Source organism: Callithrix jacchus, chromosome 5 (genome assembly GCF_049354715.1).
Source record: "Callithrix jacchus isolate 240 chromosome 5, calJac240_pri, whole genome shotgun sequence".
NCBI classification, from domain to species: domain Eukaryota; kingdom Metazoa; phylum Chordata; class Mammalia; order Primates; family Cebidae; genus Callithrix; species Callithrix jacchus.
In genome coordinates, this window is record NC_133506.1 from 151,044,821 (window position 1) to 151,063,107 (window position 18,287).

At 41.3% G+C, this 18,287-nt stretch overlaps 2 protein-coding genes across 6 annotated transcripts in view; one reads left to right on the plus strand and one right to left on the minus strand.

Moving 5' to 3' along the window:
* LOC118154028 (uncharacterized) overlaps positions 1-6,484 on the minus strand; it is a 39,959-nt gene extending 33,475 nt beyond the window's left edge. Inside the window, exon 1 of the mRNA XM_078375263.1 lies at positions 2,230-6,484. Coding sequence (XP_078231389.1) covers positions 2,230-2,725 — 496 coding nt within the window. The 5' untranslated portion in view covers positions 2,726-6,484. The remainder of the gene's footprint in view (positions 1-2,229) is intronic.
* The window catches only part of FRY (FRY microtubule binding protein), a 472,456-nt gene continuing 455,811 nt past the window's right edge, over positions 1,643-18,287 (plus strand). For 4 of the 5 annotated variants that reach the window (XM_054256748.2, XM_078375252.1, XM_078375253.1 and 1 more), the window contains exon 1: positions 1,643-2,221. In XM_054256748.2, coding sequence (XP_054112723.2) covers positions 1,707-2,221 — 515 coding nt within the window. In that variant the 5' untranslated portion in view covers positions 1,643-1,706. The remainder of the gene's footprint in view (positions 2,222-18,287) is intronic. The other variant, XM_054256746.2, reaches the window with a different exon arrangement.

Sequence of the window (18,287 nt, forward strand, 5' to 3'; positions counted from 1 at the left end):
ATTGCACTCCAGCCTGGGTAACAAGAGTGAAACTCCGTCTCAAAAAAAAAGACATAACACCTTGAGCGCATCCCCTTCACCTCTCTGAGCTTCAAAGGAGGCAATCCACAAAAACTGTTCATACATACTACAGAGGTAGAAACAAAAGCCAGTTGGTGTTACCATTGTTTGATCATATGATGATGATTGAGACCATTCACCAAAATCACACACTACACCAGGGATAGGAATGACCAAGAAGGAATAAAAAATTTACTTCCTAATTAGCCTGCGCCACTTTAGCTGAGCTCTAGTCCACACTACTACTCTGTCCTGTGAGTAACTGTCCAGCTTCACTTCCTGTCACACCTCTCACACTTAGCCACGATGGCCACTGCTGAAACATTACACATTCTTCAGCCGCTTTATGGCTGTGCCAAGGTCCTTCCTTAGGTCTTAGCACCCAAAACCTGCACTTTGTTTACCTCCCTAGAGTAACATATTATAAACTGTCCCCTAAATAGACTGGGAACCCCTCTATGGCAGAGATCATGCGTTATTTATCTTTGTACCCATGTCAGAGTAACTTGATAAAGAAGGATGTGAATTGTTGAATGAATGGATGGATGCTAGTACATAAGTCATAACTTCTGCTCATGAAGAATTGTGACATACTCCAAATATTTGCTTATGTGGGTTTCCCCACAGCATTATCACTCTGGATACTTTTTTTTTTTTAAACAGTGTCTTGCTCTGTCACCCAGGCTACAATGCAGTGGTACCATCATGGCTCACTGCAGCCTTAACTTTCTAGGTTCAAGCATTAATATATATTTATTTTATTTCCGTGACTGAGTCTTGTTCTGTTGCTCAGGCTGGAGTGCAGTGGCATGATCTCAGCTCACTGCAACCTCCGCCTCTGGGTTCAAGCAATTCTCCTGCCTCAGCCTCCCGAGTAGCTGGAATTACAGGCATGCACCACCATGCCTGGCTAATGTTTGTATTTCTAGTAGAGACGGGGTTTCAGCATGTTGGCCAGGCTGGTCTCAAACTCCTGACTTTATGATCCACCTACCTTGGCCGCCTAAAGTGTTAGGATTACAGGCATGAGCCACCTTGCCCCGCCCAAAACATTTTTAAATATCAGAATTATTGAGATACTATTCACATTCCATAAAGTTCAGCAGTTTAAAATGTACGATTCTGTGGTTTTTAGACTATTCAGAGTTGTGCATCCATCACCACTATCAAACTGCGGAACATTCTCAACACCCTAAGAGAGCCCTACCCAATAGCAATTACTTACCCAGTCCTCCCACCCCCAGCAACCACGAATCTACTTTCTATCTCTGCATTATTAACTGATTCCTTGCTTTACAGTATACAAAGCACAACGTATGAGAATGCAACTCTTCTCGGACGGAAAAGAAATAAAAGCTGAGGCAGCTTTAACATCGAAATACACAATCAACCTGCAACCAGCTCTATGACCTTGGACAAGTTGTTTAACTGGATTTAGTTTCTTCATAAGATAAAGACGTCTAGAGGTGTGTAAGGACACCTGCAGGTTAAAAAAAAAAAAGCAAAAACAAAAAAGCCTTGGTGATAATTCCAATGCTCCACCCTAGACAGCCTTTCCTGGGCTTCCGTAAGAAACGAGTTTATACCAATAAGATTTCACACCACTGCTGCCACGGCGACTGCCCTCCCCGTGCAGAGCTCTAGAGATGTTTTCTCTTTTTCTTTTCTTTCTGGCCTTCTATTTGTCTCTGGGCTGGCAAGGAGAGGGACAACTGCAGCGCCCAGGAGCGGAGGCCGAGCGCGCCGGTGCCCGCAGGAAGCCTCGCCCAGCTCGGACCGCACCCTCCCGCTGCGCCCTGGAGAGTCCGCCCGCCGCGGGGCCGCCAGCCGCGCGCGCCCCCGGCGTGGGAGGAGCGCGGCAGGCAGGGGCGGGGCTAGCGACTCCCGCAGCCAATCGGGGCGGCGGCGCGTCCGGGGCGGGGGGGGGGCGCGACTCGCCGGGCGCGCACGGGGCGGGGCTCCGCTTGACCGTGGCGGTCGCCGGGCAGCCTATCCCGGGCGCAGCTAGCGCAGGGAGCGCAGGCGGCGGCGGCAGCACCTGGTCCCCGCGGCTCCAGCGCTCGGCGCAGCGAAGTAGCCTCGGGCGGTGGCAACCACGGCAGCGGCGCCCGGGCGATGCTGCGGGTCTCGTCCGGCGCCGGTGTCCTGGCCTCTTCCTCAGGTACTCACCCCGGATCGCCCCTCGCCCTGGGGAACCGCAGCGCCCGGGAGGTGGCTTTGTGAGGCTGTGGGCTCCGTCGCCCGGGCGGTGGGCCGGGGAGCGAGTGGGTGGGGCCGGGCGGGGCTGTGCAGCCGGGGCCGCCTTCCCTCGGAGGAAGAGGGTGGGGGCTGAGGGAAGCGGGCGGGGGTGGGAGCGCTGTCTCCCGGCCGCAGCTGATGGCATCCCCGGGCTCTGTCCTCCTCTTGTCTCCTTGTGGGTTCGAAGAGGTTTTGTTCTAGGAGAAAGTTTGATGCCCAGACTTGAGGAGCCAGACTCGGGGGTCCCTGAGGTTCGCGCCTTTAAAGAGGCAGCCCACCCTGCCGTGTGAGCCCGTGCCCTGCGTGTAGGCTGGTGGGAACCCGTACCCGAGCAGCATTCCTGACACGGGACCTTCCTTGAGAAAATTCCTCTGTGGGAATCCCCCTGGGGAGGGAGCTTTGTGGAGACGGCACCCAGAGCCGGCATAGTGTGAAAACAGTGCAGCAGGTAGTTAGTGGCCCCATGTTATCTCTGCGTAGAGTGGACTCGACCGAGGTCTATGCTCTAAGAGCTTCAAAAATTTAAATCTACCGTGCAGTCTAATCAAAGATCCTCAAACACTAGTATGTCCAAGGTGCGGATAATTACTCTGTCGATTCTTTAGCGTTTTCTTATTCCCGATGCTTTCAGTCGGCGTTTGCAGTTTTGGAAAGGGTTCTACGGAGCGTACCAAAGTGGTTCGAAGTTATGGCTCACCTCTCAGGGTGATAGCCCAATGCAAAGAATACAGAACACATGTCTGTCCCCTCCAAGATGGGAGAAAGTTTCAGCCTTCATAGCAAGGTGGATTAGGTGGGGGTTATTTGCTTTACAAAACTTCCTCCAGTGCAGAGAAGTGATGCTTAGAGTTTTACACAAGATTGAGGAACACATCGACCATAAAGCGGCTCAGGGTGGAGGTAGTAACATGAAATATCACATAGTCTTGCCATTAAGCAAATCTCAACAAATGTATGGTAAATTCTATTTCATTCTCACTGATCACATGTGGATTCTCACATTTACATGTTTCTTTCTTATCAAGATGTATTCCTACCATAAGACAACTTCATAATTCCCTTGAAACACCGTAGCCAAGGCCATTTTGTGGTCTATATGATTTACCCCCATGCTAAAAATCATATCTGTAAAAACATTTACATTTAAGGGAGTTTCCTTAGAGGCAACACAGTCGTGTCCACACAATGAGCACATTCTATTCGCCAGACACATTACTAGGTGTGGACATATATTATTTTAATTCTCACCATCACTCTAAGGAGGTATTATTATTATTTTCCCCATCTTTTTGAATTTAAAGAGTTCAGATAATTGGGCAAGTAAGTGATAGAGGCAGGATTTGAACCTGGATCTGTTTGACTTCCTGCCCATGCTCTGTGCTGTCTCCCAGTTCTTGAGAGTTGCCTTCATTGTAATGCGGTGGCATCATATGCTAGCTCTACTGGCCTGGTACATCAGACCCCTTTACAGAGTGTTTTTTTCCCTCTGGGAACCCCCCAACTGTGTGCACATGTACTGAAGGGCCACATTGGTGCTCCCCAGACTCTCCCCACCCCATCTCCAGCATATAAGTCAGATGGAAATACCCAGTCATGTAAACCCACCTCATTCATTCAGATAAGATGGCCCCAGAAGACAGGTAACCAAGTGTTTCCCTCACTGGCGCATAAGGAGCAGTCTCTACTCTCAATCATCCAAGTCTATTTTAGTTCTGCATATGGAAGTACACCCCATCAGTTGGCAACAACACATCCCCTGCAGCATTCACACTGGCACACTTGTTCTCCTGTACCAACTGTCAGAGAATTTCCGACCCAGGCCAGTCTACCTAGAAGGAAAGACTGAAATGAAGTCACTGGGGAAAGTGGTATTAGTTCAGGGAATCCCTGAATTCTCAGTGCAAACCAGAAAGGAGACTAACATAGAGCCCTAGGAACAGAAAGCAGGCCTTCTGCATAGTGGGAAATACCACATATATGGTGCGGTCTATTTTTAACACTACTGAAATATGTGTTCACCATATAAAGCTCTCCCTGTTGTCTTTGTGGTGGACGTAGCCACATGCTTATTCCTGATATGATACTCACTTCTACATTAAAGTAGTTGTTGCTTGGCTGAATAGTATCAAAAACTGATGGCACAGTTGTGACACAGTAAGTTTTGAAGATGTGCCTAAAAATTATTTCTATTATAATCTATATCCATTGTTTTATAATTTCTCTTCCCCAGAGGGGTGTGTGTATACGTGTGTGCGCGCTCTTTTTGGTATGATTTTTAACTGTCTCTGGTTCCAAAATAATTTGCTGTAGTAAGTTTTTAAAAAAAAGTTCGGTTTTGAGCTGTGACCATATGCTGCCTGGAAACATATCCTTATAGTTGGCATTTGATTCATGTTACTCTTGTACTAAGAATCTCAAAGTCCCATATGCATGCTTTGAGATTTCAAATGGACTCTCCCGTCCAAGTATTTCACTCCATTCTTGGTAGCAGTAGTAAGGTTTGAGTTTAGAATACAGATCCAGCACCTCCCTTCTAATATCTGTAAACTGGCAAAAATCAAAGCAGCACCTACTAAAGTTGGGAAAGTGAAACAGGCTTTCTTATCATCGCGCTCTTACATCAGAATGGGAGACGTGCCCAAAACATTGTTAGAAGTAAGAGTGAATAGACTTTTTAAAGTGACTAGTGATCTGTAAAACTATACCAAATTATTGAAATTGTAGTTTGGTAGTTTGTCTAAAGTTGTGCATTTGCAATACCCTATAACTTAAAACTATCCAGAATCAACAAATACTGCCAATTTTATTATGACATTCCACTTTAAGGATATTCTTCCATGATAATGCATGAATAGGTCACTCTAGTCTCTCACTGCTTTCAAGTTTTCTTCATCTCTTCCTTGGGTTTGGTACTTTTTCCTGCCAGTGTTATTGGTAGCATTGCTTGGGGTGTGATGGAAAACCCACTTGCATGAATCTCAGTAAGAAACTATAACATAGCTTCATTAACTCCTGTGTTTCTTTATTCAGTCTGGCAAAGCATTTGGTCTTGCTTTATAAAATGATATATGCCAAACAAAGACAAATGTTTCCTTTAGTAATAGAACGTTTATGTCACACTCCTGTTTCGGTGCCTTCATGCATACTCAGTAATGTCTCCTTGCAGTGCCAAATGATAGTGTAATCTTTTTGAAAACATTTCATTAGCAATTAAACAGAACACGTGCAGTGCCAACAATGCCCATAACTCAGTAGAAGTGAAAACAAAATGAATAGCCATGACCAAGTTTATGCATGTGCAGGGACATGACAGTTGTGCTGTGAGTACTGCAAACTTGTCAGTAATTTTAATATGCCATAAATATTAAGACAGATCTTGATTTCAGGGATGTTAAAATGTGAAAAAGGAATCTTATCAATGAAATATGCTAAGCTCTGTTTACTTAGTTTCATGATCCCTCACCTGGTTACATTTTTTATGTATTCATCCATCCATTCATTCCTCCAGCCATTCATGGTATTAGACTTCAAGCTTCTGTCTTTTGTTGTCTGCTATATACTAATTACATAAGACAGTCTGTTATACATAGTAAACCTGCTCCATAAAATATCTGTAGAGTGAGTGAGTAAATATCCTCCATGGAAGCCATGGAGACACATTGAGTAGCTCACTACCCTCCTGCTGATTGGAATACATATTCTTAAAATTATGACATTGACAGAAATGCCAAATGTGAAAAAGGAGAGCAGGCCAGCATGCAATCCTGGATTTAATTTATAGAGTCTTATTTCAAATATACCATTACAAAGCTAGTTTAGGATAGAAAAAAAAATTCCATATATATTTTATTCATCATGATCACTGAAGGAATACATAACAAGTTACATTTTGGTTCTCTTGTATGATCTAAAGTCATTAATTTCTTGAACTCTATACTTAGTCCAATTTTACATACTTGTCCTATTGTACATTTAACGTCTATCAGAATTAACAGGGAAATGTCTATACCTTCAGTAGACCTCTCTGAAGCAAAACTCCGTGCTTGTGACCTTTCCTGGAAATACATCCCTAAGAATATTTATATCAACTTAGGTATATTGCCCTAAAGTCCATTTTTTGACCCCCCCCCCCAAAATGGCCATCTTTACATTCTGACATGTTACAAAGAAAAATTTAAAAAAGAAAAAAACCTTGCTGGGCAACACAGATCTCCATATGCCAGTGTCTCTGCTTCCCAACTGCTGCTGCCTGCCCAAGCAGAGTGCACTTTTAGACCAAGGACAGGAAGCTAGATGAAGATGCCAGCAGAAGGAATGGCACAGAAACTAGCTTAGCAACTTCTCTGAAGCAGTCTCAGGATCTAAAGCCAATTAGCTTTGCCCAAATAACCCCATACTCAGTGTAACAGCTAGACTTGCAAAGACACACCCAGCTCCTGGTCCAGTGAAATGTGGGCCCTCTGAACACGTATCTAACAGATTGAGGTAACTAGTGGGTTTCCAGCCTGCTAGCTCAGGGGGAGAAGATGATGTGGGCAGAATGTCATTACTGCCTGTCCCCAAGTACAGAGAAGCAATGTGGCATGATGGTGGGTGCTGTGAAGTGACATGGTAGATAGCTAGAGCTTGCTCTTTCATATAGTAGAAAATAATTAAGTCTTTTTGGTTATTCACTAGAGGAACTTACATATAATTGTTTTTATTAAGTATCGTTAACATGGACCAGATGAGGTAATGTAAACAACAAAAAGTTTTAATCTTGTTTACTGAGCATAGAGGGTGGGATGAAAGAAAACCCAAATAATTTTAGCTGCCAATTCTATCATTATGTGGGGTGTTTTAATGGTACCCAGGATTTGTGTTAACTAGATATGGTAAAATATGCAGACACAGAAATTACTGTCATGAAGGAAGTTTATTATACCCAGAGTCCCCTAGAAACGAGAAGTACAGCATGGCACACCACGCAGGGAACACAGAAGGAAGCAGCAGGATCAGGCAGGAGGCAGGGGAAGCAAGAAGAAATGTGGGCAAGAGCCTTACTCTGATTTCCATGGGAAGGAATGAGCAAAGCAGGGTAAGCAGGTTTAGGATTGGTTAGTTTGCATCATTTTAGCAGGCTCTGAGGTACAGGGCTGTCTCAAGTTGTATGGTATGTGGCCCTGGGGTGATTAGGGAAGGAGAATAGTGGTCCAGAGTATGACAGTCTGATAATGGAGCTGGTGGGGTGTGGGCTCTGAGTTTGTTGGTTTGCATATGGAGAGCTGCTTGCAGGTGTGTCCTTTACCATGTGCAGGCATTGGCTAACCATGGGAGGGGCAGTCCCTCCAGGCCAGCAAGGCTCCAAGAGGCCAAAACATCAGCATACAGAGAATAAAATTCATGGTGGATGCATGGGGAGTTTGGAAAAATGGTCAACTAATGAATTAAGCCTTATGTACACAGTGGGGTATTCAGCCAAATGTGCAGTAATGCGTAGTTCGGGCTCTGACACATGGTACTCGGTAAACATTAATTAAATCTGAGTTGTGCTGCCAGATGGTCCAACCATGCTAAAACTCAGTTCCTGAGATAATGTAGTCAGGTGTGCAGTGTTTATCTTGAGAGAAAGAAAAAAGTGAGAAACCTACACTGTATAAAGGATCACCAGATGAAGGATGAACCCCACTCAGGACAAAAGGGAAAAACACTTGACTCTTGTAAAACATTGGTGAACCCTTAAGCAAGTATGTTTTTAGCTATAAGGGCTTAAAATCTATAAGATAATTATGTGTCTAGGATAATTCCTCATCCTCTGTGGATTTGGAATACAAAGAAAAATAAGGAAATATGAAGGCTACGTGCAACTTTTTAAAAGGGTGTTTCTCAGAGTAAAATTGAAGTTGCAAAGTGAATTGTGTGTTGCAAATTTTGTGCTCAGAAGTAGGCTTCTAAATGGGAGTTACTCAAGATAGCATAAAGCATACTTTTCTTCTTGACTACATGTCAGTATTAATCAAATGATCAGATGACATATACATACACATGAAATGATACTGGAGAAAGTTACATGAAGATAATTAACAAAATATGTGTTAGTGGCAAGCTTAGTCATAGGACATTTAAAATGTACCTGCATTAACTCTGATGGACATGAGGATAGACTCAGACATTGCTTATCATGATGAATAGTGGGAGTGCATGAAGGTGGGAGGGTTAGGGCTCACTGCTAGGTAAATTGAATGACCTGTTGCTATGGTCAGCCTCATGACTTTTCTTTATGTGGTTGGTTAATGATTATAGCACCTTTAAAGTCCTGTGACTTAGAATCTTGACCATGCACGTTAAGAAATATTAAAACATAAGCAAGAGGTCAGTCTAATAATCTAAGAAGAGTAATTCCTTCACAGCAGAAACTCTGAGATTGCCCTCTGTTTACAGCTGCTTTCACCTTGTAACTTTACACACATCTCTCCCTTGCATTATGTGGGAGCTTGTCCATGTTGATGGAAATTGTATTAATGTATTGCTGGAGCACAGCTCCTCTCCCATTGTGTTTCCAAACTGACATCATAACTCTTTAATTAAAGTGGCAGTGTTAGCCTCAACTGGCTGATGAAACATTTCTGCCTGGCTAATGGTGTTGAACTGGGTTTGGAAGTTGGTTAGGGCAATCATTGGCTTTATCCATACTTCACTCTTAAGACACATTTTTCAATCCGGGCTTTCATGTCTTTTAACCTCTAGTTCCATACACAAATAAGGTCCATATACATGTAGAGTATTTAGTCAAATGAGATAGTATGCAGAAATAGTCTCAGGCCCTTGCTTTCCTGGAGCCTTTTGCTTATGTTGATACTTGTAAGTGAAACCGTGTAATAGTGAGGATGGTGGGTGAAGGGGGCAGGTGAACAGCCTTCCTGGAGCTGTTCTAAGTTTGTGCATTTTGTTTTAGCTTTAACCTTCATGAATTTGAATTGCACTCATTTGGGGATGGGGTGGGAAGAGGCATATACTCCTTATTGTTTTAGCCCTAGAGCCTAGCATTGTGCCTGCTGGTGGTAGGAGCTTAATGTGTATTAGTTGAATTTTAAAACATTGGTTGATTGGTTGACACAAGAATTCCCAACTTCTTTGGCTTAAAAATTCCTATAAAGTATGAATAAAAGTCCTTACAAAATACTCTATAATCTAATCATTAAATGATCTAGAAGAAAGAATCAAGAACATAAAAACTGCTTTTTTTTAACAAATAGAAATCACAAAGATGAACTGGCCTTAACAAAATATCAATTACAAATGACTGTTACTAAAATTTTATGATATTGGACTGAGAACTAGACAGATTAAAAATAAATAGGAAATTCCATATTTTGATTATTTAATTAACTTAATTTAAAGCATACAAATGAACAGTAGCACCTTGAAAGAAGGATGAATTACTTAATGAAGTTTGCAAGACCAATAGAGTAGCAGTTCTGAGAAGTAAAAATGTAAGAAAGAGAATAATGTATTTTTGGTCATAACCAAATAGTCCAATAAATTTCAGATAGACTATAGTGTTAAATGTTGGCAGGGAGGTGGTGAGGTGGGGAAAGAAAGAAAACAAAGTAATGTATTTATCCCAGATGTTAAAGCAATTAATATTTTTCTGAATATTTATGACATCTTACAAAAGATGGATGCATTGGAATGAAGAAAACTGAAAAGCATAAAAATAATGTAATAAGACAATTCTGAAAGGCAAAGTGACAAATGAGAAAACATGGCTGATGAAAACTACGGAAGCTATGTAAAGAATTGAGATTATTATGGGAGATGTGGCATGAGTACTCAGAATCTGGTTCATGGTGGCTGAGGGAGATGAGCAGATATTTGGGACGTGGAAATATAAATGGAAGGTCCAAACCACAAAACATACATGTTTATTGCCACCTCTTTCAGATGTAGCTTGTGCTTTGACAAAAATCAGATGTGATTTGGAAAGTTGAAATTCTGTGTCCACTGACTTTTTCATTTGTTGAACCAGTAAAACAAAAATAACAATAACAATCCTTGAACCACTACTAAAGAAGGTAAATTGTAGGGATTTTATTCAGAACCCACTGAGACAGAAATAAATGTTAGGATTTTCTTATTTTACTTTGGTGTCTTTCCAGACAGTAGAGACAAATTCAACAAGTCTTGAGTCTGGACACTCAGAGACACTGGTAGCACATTAGACAGTGTCTCTACCTTCATCGTATCTCTTAAAAACACGTTTATCCAAAACAGTATCAAAGGTTTTGAAATTTGATCTCCATCCCTAAGAAATGTTCACTTCAGCATTGTTTTTCTTACTTCTGTGAGAGCTGGAGGTTAAAACTCTGAGTAGGGCATGGAAATGAAGAATGACTTTTCTGTCCATCAGAAGTATTAAAATAGGGGCCGGGCGCAGTAGCACACACCTGTAATGCTGGCACTTTGGGAGGCCGAGGTGGGCAGATCACTTGAGGTCAGGAGTTTGAGACCAGCCTGGCCAATATGGTGAAACCCCATCTCTACTAAAAATACAAACATTAGCCAGACATGGAGGCGTGTGCCTATAGTACCAGCTACATGGGAGGCTGAGGCAGGATAATTGCTTGAACTCATCAGGTGGAGGTGCAGTGAGCCAAGATTACACCATAGCACTCCAGCCTGGTGACAGAGCGAAACTCCATCTCAAAAAAAAAAAAAAAAAAAAGGGCATCAAGTAGGGGCCAAGAAGTCCTTGGAGTCATAGCTGTATTATATTGGATATGGTTTCGAATGAAAGATCTTCAGCTCCCACTCATCTGGACTTGCTTTTCCTTATCCACAGAATGAGGAAAGAATCAGTGACTGTTGAAGGGTATCTGGTTGGTATCACCCTGGGGGCTTTGCCTTTTCCCCTTATATCATTTAATCTCCGCAATAGCCCTCCCCATGTGATATACCCCATTACTGTCTTTATTTTACAGATTAGCAAACTGAAGAACAGAGAGGTGAGGTATTTTCCCAATAGTCACCCTAATAGCTTCACCCAGTGAAGAAGAGTCGAGTGTCTTCAGAATTATGTATTTAAGCATTTGATATGTGCTTACAAACTCATTTTTGAGTTAAACTCTTCCATTCAGTGAAAGAGAAGTTGATGAGTGGTTACAAAAGCAAGCTTCTATGTCATTTTCATAGCTGGATGTTTCCATGTGTTTATGTAAGCGTACATCATATGCCCATGGCCTGTGCTTCACATCCCTCTGCCTTGGCTTCCTTCCTTGTCTGTAAAATAGGTCCGTTCATTTCCACTGGACAGGTTTGTTCTGAGTTTGCAAGATAATCTGTATAAAGAATCTTGTGCATTAAAGGTACACTTGTTATTGTTGCTTTTGTTGCTTTGGGAAATTAATGTAATGGTCTAGTGAAAGTCACAGGCATTTTTATCTCTCAAATTTAGCCCAGCCATGTCCATTGCTATGGTACCCACCCCACCCTAGCTGTTCAACATCACACATCCACAGGAGCTTCCTTAATGGTCCTCATAAATCCAGTCTAGAATCCTGTCTTCTCCACCAGGACCTGTGTTTTCTTCCTTACATGAAGTGACTAGTTGAGTGGGAAGCAGAGGTAGGAAAGGAAGCACTTCAAAAGGAAGGAGGCAGAGCACAGAGCCGCTTTATTCTCTGCAGAAGGTTGCACCCACTCAGCAGAACAGTGGAATTAAATCCACCAGAAGTAGAACACGAGGAAAGTTTCCAGTCAACACTATGATGCCAAGATTGGGTAACTATCATCTTCATTTGCTATCCTTTGAGTCCTGGATGTATTATCAAGGAAGAAGAAAACCATAGGCAACCTCTAGTTTGCTGTTCAAGCACTAACAAAATAGAGAGTATGTAATCACAGGCTCCGTAAGATCTTAAGTAGTTAGCAGATCAAACATTCTTGCAAATATACTGCAGCCAGTGAAGCCTACATTGTATCTTCCTGACCTTTCCTTAAGAGATCCTGGGGCAGCCGCTAGGGGGTTTTAGAAATCAATGATCAAATTGCTCTTTTATTCTCAGAGGTCCAACACTACAGGTATGTGACACCTAATTAACACATTTTAAAATACACTAAATGCATTTTTTAGTGTGAATACCTTATTAAAATATGTTTTTACTCTTCAAGCAATATGTGTTCAATGTAGAAAATGTAAATATTTAGGTAAGCAAATAGAAGAAAATGGAAATGATCCACAATCCTACCTCCTAAATATAATCACTATTTGCATTTTTAAATATTTCTTCCCAGATGTCTTTTTTCACCTGTAATATTGTTTACAAAAATTGGATCATTTAATATACAGTTTTACAAGCTGTGTTCTTCACATAGGACAGCTTATCCCAATTATCTTTCCATGATAGTAAATCATTACACAGAATTTTACATACAGACCTTGGTTCTTGTGTACTGAGACTCTGTAAAAGCCTCTACTCATTCCCTAGGCTAAGGACTTTTTCCATCTCTACATAAGGCATACTCGTTGTCTCGTGGAGTTTTCAAATTGCTAAAGCTTGGTTCCACCTGCTACGTGAGAGCTCTATATCTGGACCCTATATTTGCCCAGTATTCTTGCCATCAGGAGCCTCCCACTATTTTCATGATGTACGAGGGGTTTCTGAGTTATCCTGGTGGTTCTGACATGGAAGTGCAAATGAGCTTTTTTTGCCTTGCATCTTCTATAGATGAATGTCAGGAGACATACAACCTTGCCAACTGGTCTCTTAAAACCAAGCCCATCTGCCAATAAAAACTACCATTCAGAATACTGATACCCTCCTCATCCTGTAATTGCCATTTCTACAGCTGGCTCTCAATTATCACTTCTCCTGGGAGCCAAGATGCCAAACATAATTGAAACTCACAGATAATAACCAAACTTCATTAATAGTTCAAATCTCCTCCCCATCAGTCATTTAACTGGAGCTGCTCACAAATGAACTGGTTCAAGTTTTTTCCTTTTATTTCCCCCTGATCAGGCCCTGTTTCAGAGCCTAATGAGCAATGAGATAACCAAGATTTGATTACCAGAGGGACAGGCAGAGCAGCGTGTCTTAAGTATGTCAGTCTGAAACCAGCATGACTGAACTGTGTGTGATGAGTATGAAGCAAGATGTTGTATACCAGTGGAATCAGACACTGTTCCTTCTTGGTTCTTTACCCAAATATTTTGCCCAAAACGTCTATCTTGCATTTTACTAACTAGGGTCTCCAAAAGCCCATCAGAGCTCTTCACACATGTTTCAACTAAGTGATGTTCTTTTTGTTTTCATACTGTCTTGACCTGTTCTTTCCTCAGTCTGCCTCCATCTTATCTCCACTTTCCTGCAAGCCAAAAATATATACATACGTATATGTGTGTATTTTATATATATATACATTACAATGCTCATATAGTGTATGTATACACATTTTAAGATCAAAGTCATCATCCTCTAGCCTCAAACGTTTTCATTCTCTTACCTTCCCCACTGTGGAGCACTGAGCCATGAACCCATTAGTCGCCACCTGTATCTGTGGCAGGCCAGCCTCCTTTCCACCCCGTCCAGCGAGGGGCTGCTGCTTCACCTCTTTAGCCCCCTCTCCACCTGTTTCTTCCTCCCCCAGTATAAAGTCTCAGTTGCCAGATCCAGTCTTCTTTCAGTGTTTCCATTTTTGTTCGCCCCTTTCTTTACTTTTGTACTATGCCTTTTTGTTGTTGTTGTTCCCCTGATGTTTTTGTTCTCTCAGTGAGGCTATGGGATGTATTTGAAAGAACAAACTTTAAGATCCTGGTATTTTCTGTGACCATCGTACTGTTAAAGTTTCCTAAAACAGCACTATTTTTTTTTTCCTTAAAGGAAGTCATTCTGTGCTTTTCAAGGCCCTCATGCAGCTAATTGGGTTGTAACTATAAGAAAGGGTTCCTGCCCTCTGGTTACATCATAGATATATCATAGAAGGGCCATTTTGATTTAGGCATTGCAAAGCACTTATTTCTGACCATGTTCTCTCGTCTTTGCTTTATGAGTGGTTTATGCCTCAGAGGTAGTGGTGATTCAGGCCCTGGGGAACTGCTCCAGCCTATTTGAATAAGCTATCAATAACATTAAAAGCCTTCACAGACATTGGTTTGCCAGCACTTAGAGGCTAGTGCAAATTGGATGAATGCCTTGTTGGTGTTTTCAGTTCCTCCTCAGGGTTTGTTAAACAGTTGAAGTATTTGTCAGAAATGTCAGTTGGACGCAAATGCATTATATGCACTTTTAATTGTATTTTTTTATTGAAACTGTGGAACTTGATTTCTTGTTGGATTATGTCCTTAGCACTGGAAAAAACACTGAAAGTGTTGAAAAGAAATTATATGTGAATTACTCTCATTTAGTAGAAGACAGTCAAAGCTGGCACAGACTCTTGAGCTTTCAGCCAGGGTTGAGTGCTGAAGACTGCTGATTAGGAGGCAGAAAGAGCAGGAGCCCAGAATCTGTGCCCTCCTCCCGTCTTCTACCCAATGAAGTGCCCCAGCCCCACTGACCCAGCAAGGGAGCGACGCCAGCTGGACCATACACTAGAGAACAAGAAACACAATTCAAAGCCAACAGGGGCCTGGGGAAACGGCCACAGTACTATTGATTTTATCAGGGTCCTGGTTTAGATTCAGGGCATCAGTGATTTTTCCCTTGAAATCTTTGTAAAAAATAGGCAAAATGTGTGTGCTCTTTTCTTTTCTTTTCTCTACTTTGCCTTCCTCCCTCCCATTCTTCTTTTCTTTCTTCTGAAGACAGCCTGTATCTTTGATGAGATTCTCAAAGGAATCCATGAGTAAAAAGTGTTTAAGAACCACGATTCTAGATTTTCTCCTCTTTAAAATCACCTCTTTGCTCACTATGAGTAAATTTTATTCAGATTGCTCCTGGAAAGATGGAGGTTTGAGGTGGTGTCCTCAACTCCAAAGTTTAGATACCATGGGAGGTAAAAAAATTTAAACCCAAACCTTTTCATGTCTATAGCACCCAGTGATCTAAGAAACCAGAGGGAGGCTGCTATGGTGAAACCAAACAGCATGGATAGTGGTTCTACCCACTCCCAGCATGGTCTGAAGGCTGTAGGAAGACACCAGATTGCCTAACAAATAGTTGAAGTGGGCTGCCGTCTAATTTTTGTGAACAGATCTATATTATATTGGCTCCAGTGGACATATATTCCCACAACTTTGGCTATAATTCTGAACAGCCATAGGTCCAAATACACCTTTATTATTCTGAAATTCTCAACTACACCCTTCAAACACTTTCATTCAAAAAATACATGTTCTTTCAGATCGTAAGTGCAGTGAGACTTGAATACATTTATTTTGTTTTTCACTCAATATAGGTTCCTCAAGAGCATTAATGTTGGTCTGTGGAAAGAGCAGATGCTTGAATAACATAGAGTATCTCCTTTGTAAAAATGACTGGTCTGAAGTAATGTAAATCAAAAGGAAATGAAGTGATAATCAAGTCCTGTTCCATATGCAGTTAGGTTTTAAAGCTCACGGCCTGTCCCTTATTGCATCACATGCTGTCTGTGATGAATTTACCCAATATACATACAGAGAAAAGAAAGAAAAACATGAAATTTTTACTTTTGAAAGTTTTATATTAGTCTTAACACAGTATTATAGTGAAAATCCAACTAATTTTGGAAGGGAGAATCTGAGTTTATTTTACACTATCTATTTTGTTGGCTAAATTTCCTTCTGCCAACCTTTAGACTTTTATCAGGTCTGCTCATGAGTTTTATCTGTGAACTTGAGTAAAGTTTCTGAATTTTTGTAGTTGGATTTACTTATTTTCCAAACTTTGCAAGGTGGTCTCTATTTGACTTGGAACACACATTAAATAAGAGGTATGCTTCACTGCAGGGAAAGTCTTCATGGAGGATTAACCAACCAAAGCCAAAGTGATGAATGACTGATGTTAATTTAATTATCCTGCGGATGATTCTGAATCATTACTGCTTAAGTGCCAAATAGATTCTTCTGTTTACAGATAGAGCACTTTTTTGGCATTAGCAGTATCGTAGTATATTGTTTTAGGGTTTATGCTTCCTTTTCTTAAGAAAAAAGATATACCACATCATTTGTATTCTGTCATGTGCCACTTTACAAGTAGAACAAAGCCACGTTTATCCGGGGAACGAACATGTTCCAAGTAGGTTAGTTTTCAGATCACTTAAGCTCTCACTTTGTTGATAATCTTTCTAAAACGAAGATGCACTTCTCTGTTTTCTGAAGCAGAGAGTGCTGCAGGGAAATTCCTCTTTTCTGGGTGATTTGGGCCATCTGTGTGAACATGGTGATTTGCCCTCCAGGGCTATAAAGCTATGTAGGTGGAACCATTTGTCCATTAACCTACATTACCCCAGATGTGTGTGCTTGCTTTCTTATTCTCTCAGATTTTTATGAACCTTTTAACTCCACAAGTTGTCACGGTTACTTTTCATACCTGCCTCAATATCCTTTAATATACAGCTATTTTCTGTAGTTACCTGGGTGGCTCCACACCTCTCTTATGCTGTAAAGACCACTTTAAGAATGCCACACTTCTATTAATAATAAAGGAGTTAATATTGACATTTAATTTAGGGCAATGACACTTACTGGTTTTAATTCCTCTTAAAATGGACTTCAGTTAAAAAATAGCTTCTGGTCCATTACAATGAAATTGGTAAATTTCTTTTTTTTTTTTGAGGTGGAATTTTCCTCTTGTTACCCAGGCTGGAGTGCAATGGTACGATCTCGGCTCACCGCAACCTAGGTTCAGGCAATTCTCCTTCCTCAGCCTCCTGAGTAGCTGGGATTACATGCACACGCCACCATGCCCAGCTAATTTTTTGTATTTTTAGTAGGGATGGGGTTTCAGCATGTTGACCAGGATGGTCTCAATCTCTTGACCTCGTGATCCACCCACCTCGGCCTCCCAAAGTGCTGGGATTACAGGCGTGAGCCACTGCGCCCGGCCAAAATTGGTAAATTTCTAAAATACACCTTACAATTTTTAGTTTTGAACCCTTTAGCACCTATATGTGCAAAGTCCCTCATGCAGCACTACCTGAAGCCAGTCTACTAATTGTATTTTGTTTAAAAAAAATCTGCTTGATGTATATTGTAAATAACATCGCGACAAAATAATGCAATTAATAGCCTAAAGGGGAGTAAAATGGGAGTTTTGAAGAGCTCACATCACTCCAAATGTACATGTAACTTTCAGTCACTAGAGAAGAGATTTAGGTATATTTAGGGTTATGTATTTCTCAGACATAAGGAAATGGCTGTGTACTTAAGACTTAAAGACTTGGTCTGTGTGTGTCTCCACAGAAATCATCTTTCTTGGCACATGCTTAGCAATCTGAAAAAAATTTTTTCGTGGAATGGAGACAATATCTCCATATTTTATCTCATCTTTTACAACATTTATTTGAGTATTGCAAGCAGACACATTTTAGCCTGTGACAAATTAAACAGCTACAGTTTTCTTGCTCAAAACTTCTGTATAGTTGTGGTGGTAGTGGCTATAAGTAGCTAATTAGGAGCCATTTGATTAGGTGAGCACGTTTCAGTTATGTAGAAAAGTCTCGTCACTACAGCAGCTTCCACTCTTGTCCTGGAGCAGCATTTAATTTTTTTTCTTTTTTTCAGTTGCAGACTAGAATTATTCCTAGTCTTTTTGGCATTTTTTTTTTTCCTCTGTGAATGCCAGTCATCTGGAGCTGTGGCTGTTCAACAAAACTGATTCTTCTGCAAGTGTAAACCAGATAATTTAGGTCCTCAAGCCAATCCAGGCAGAAATCTTCATTTGCTTTTTTTTAATCTACTAACCAAGTTCACAAGATAATTAGAAAACATCCCATTCCTTTTTCGTGTTTGCTCATAGAACATCAGTTTTGTTTTCCTCTTTACCTATCAGTCCACTTGATTATACATTATTCAATAGTTTATAAGTTCACTT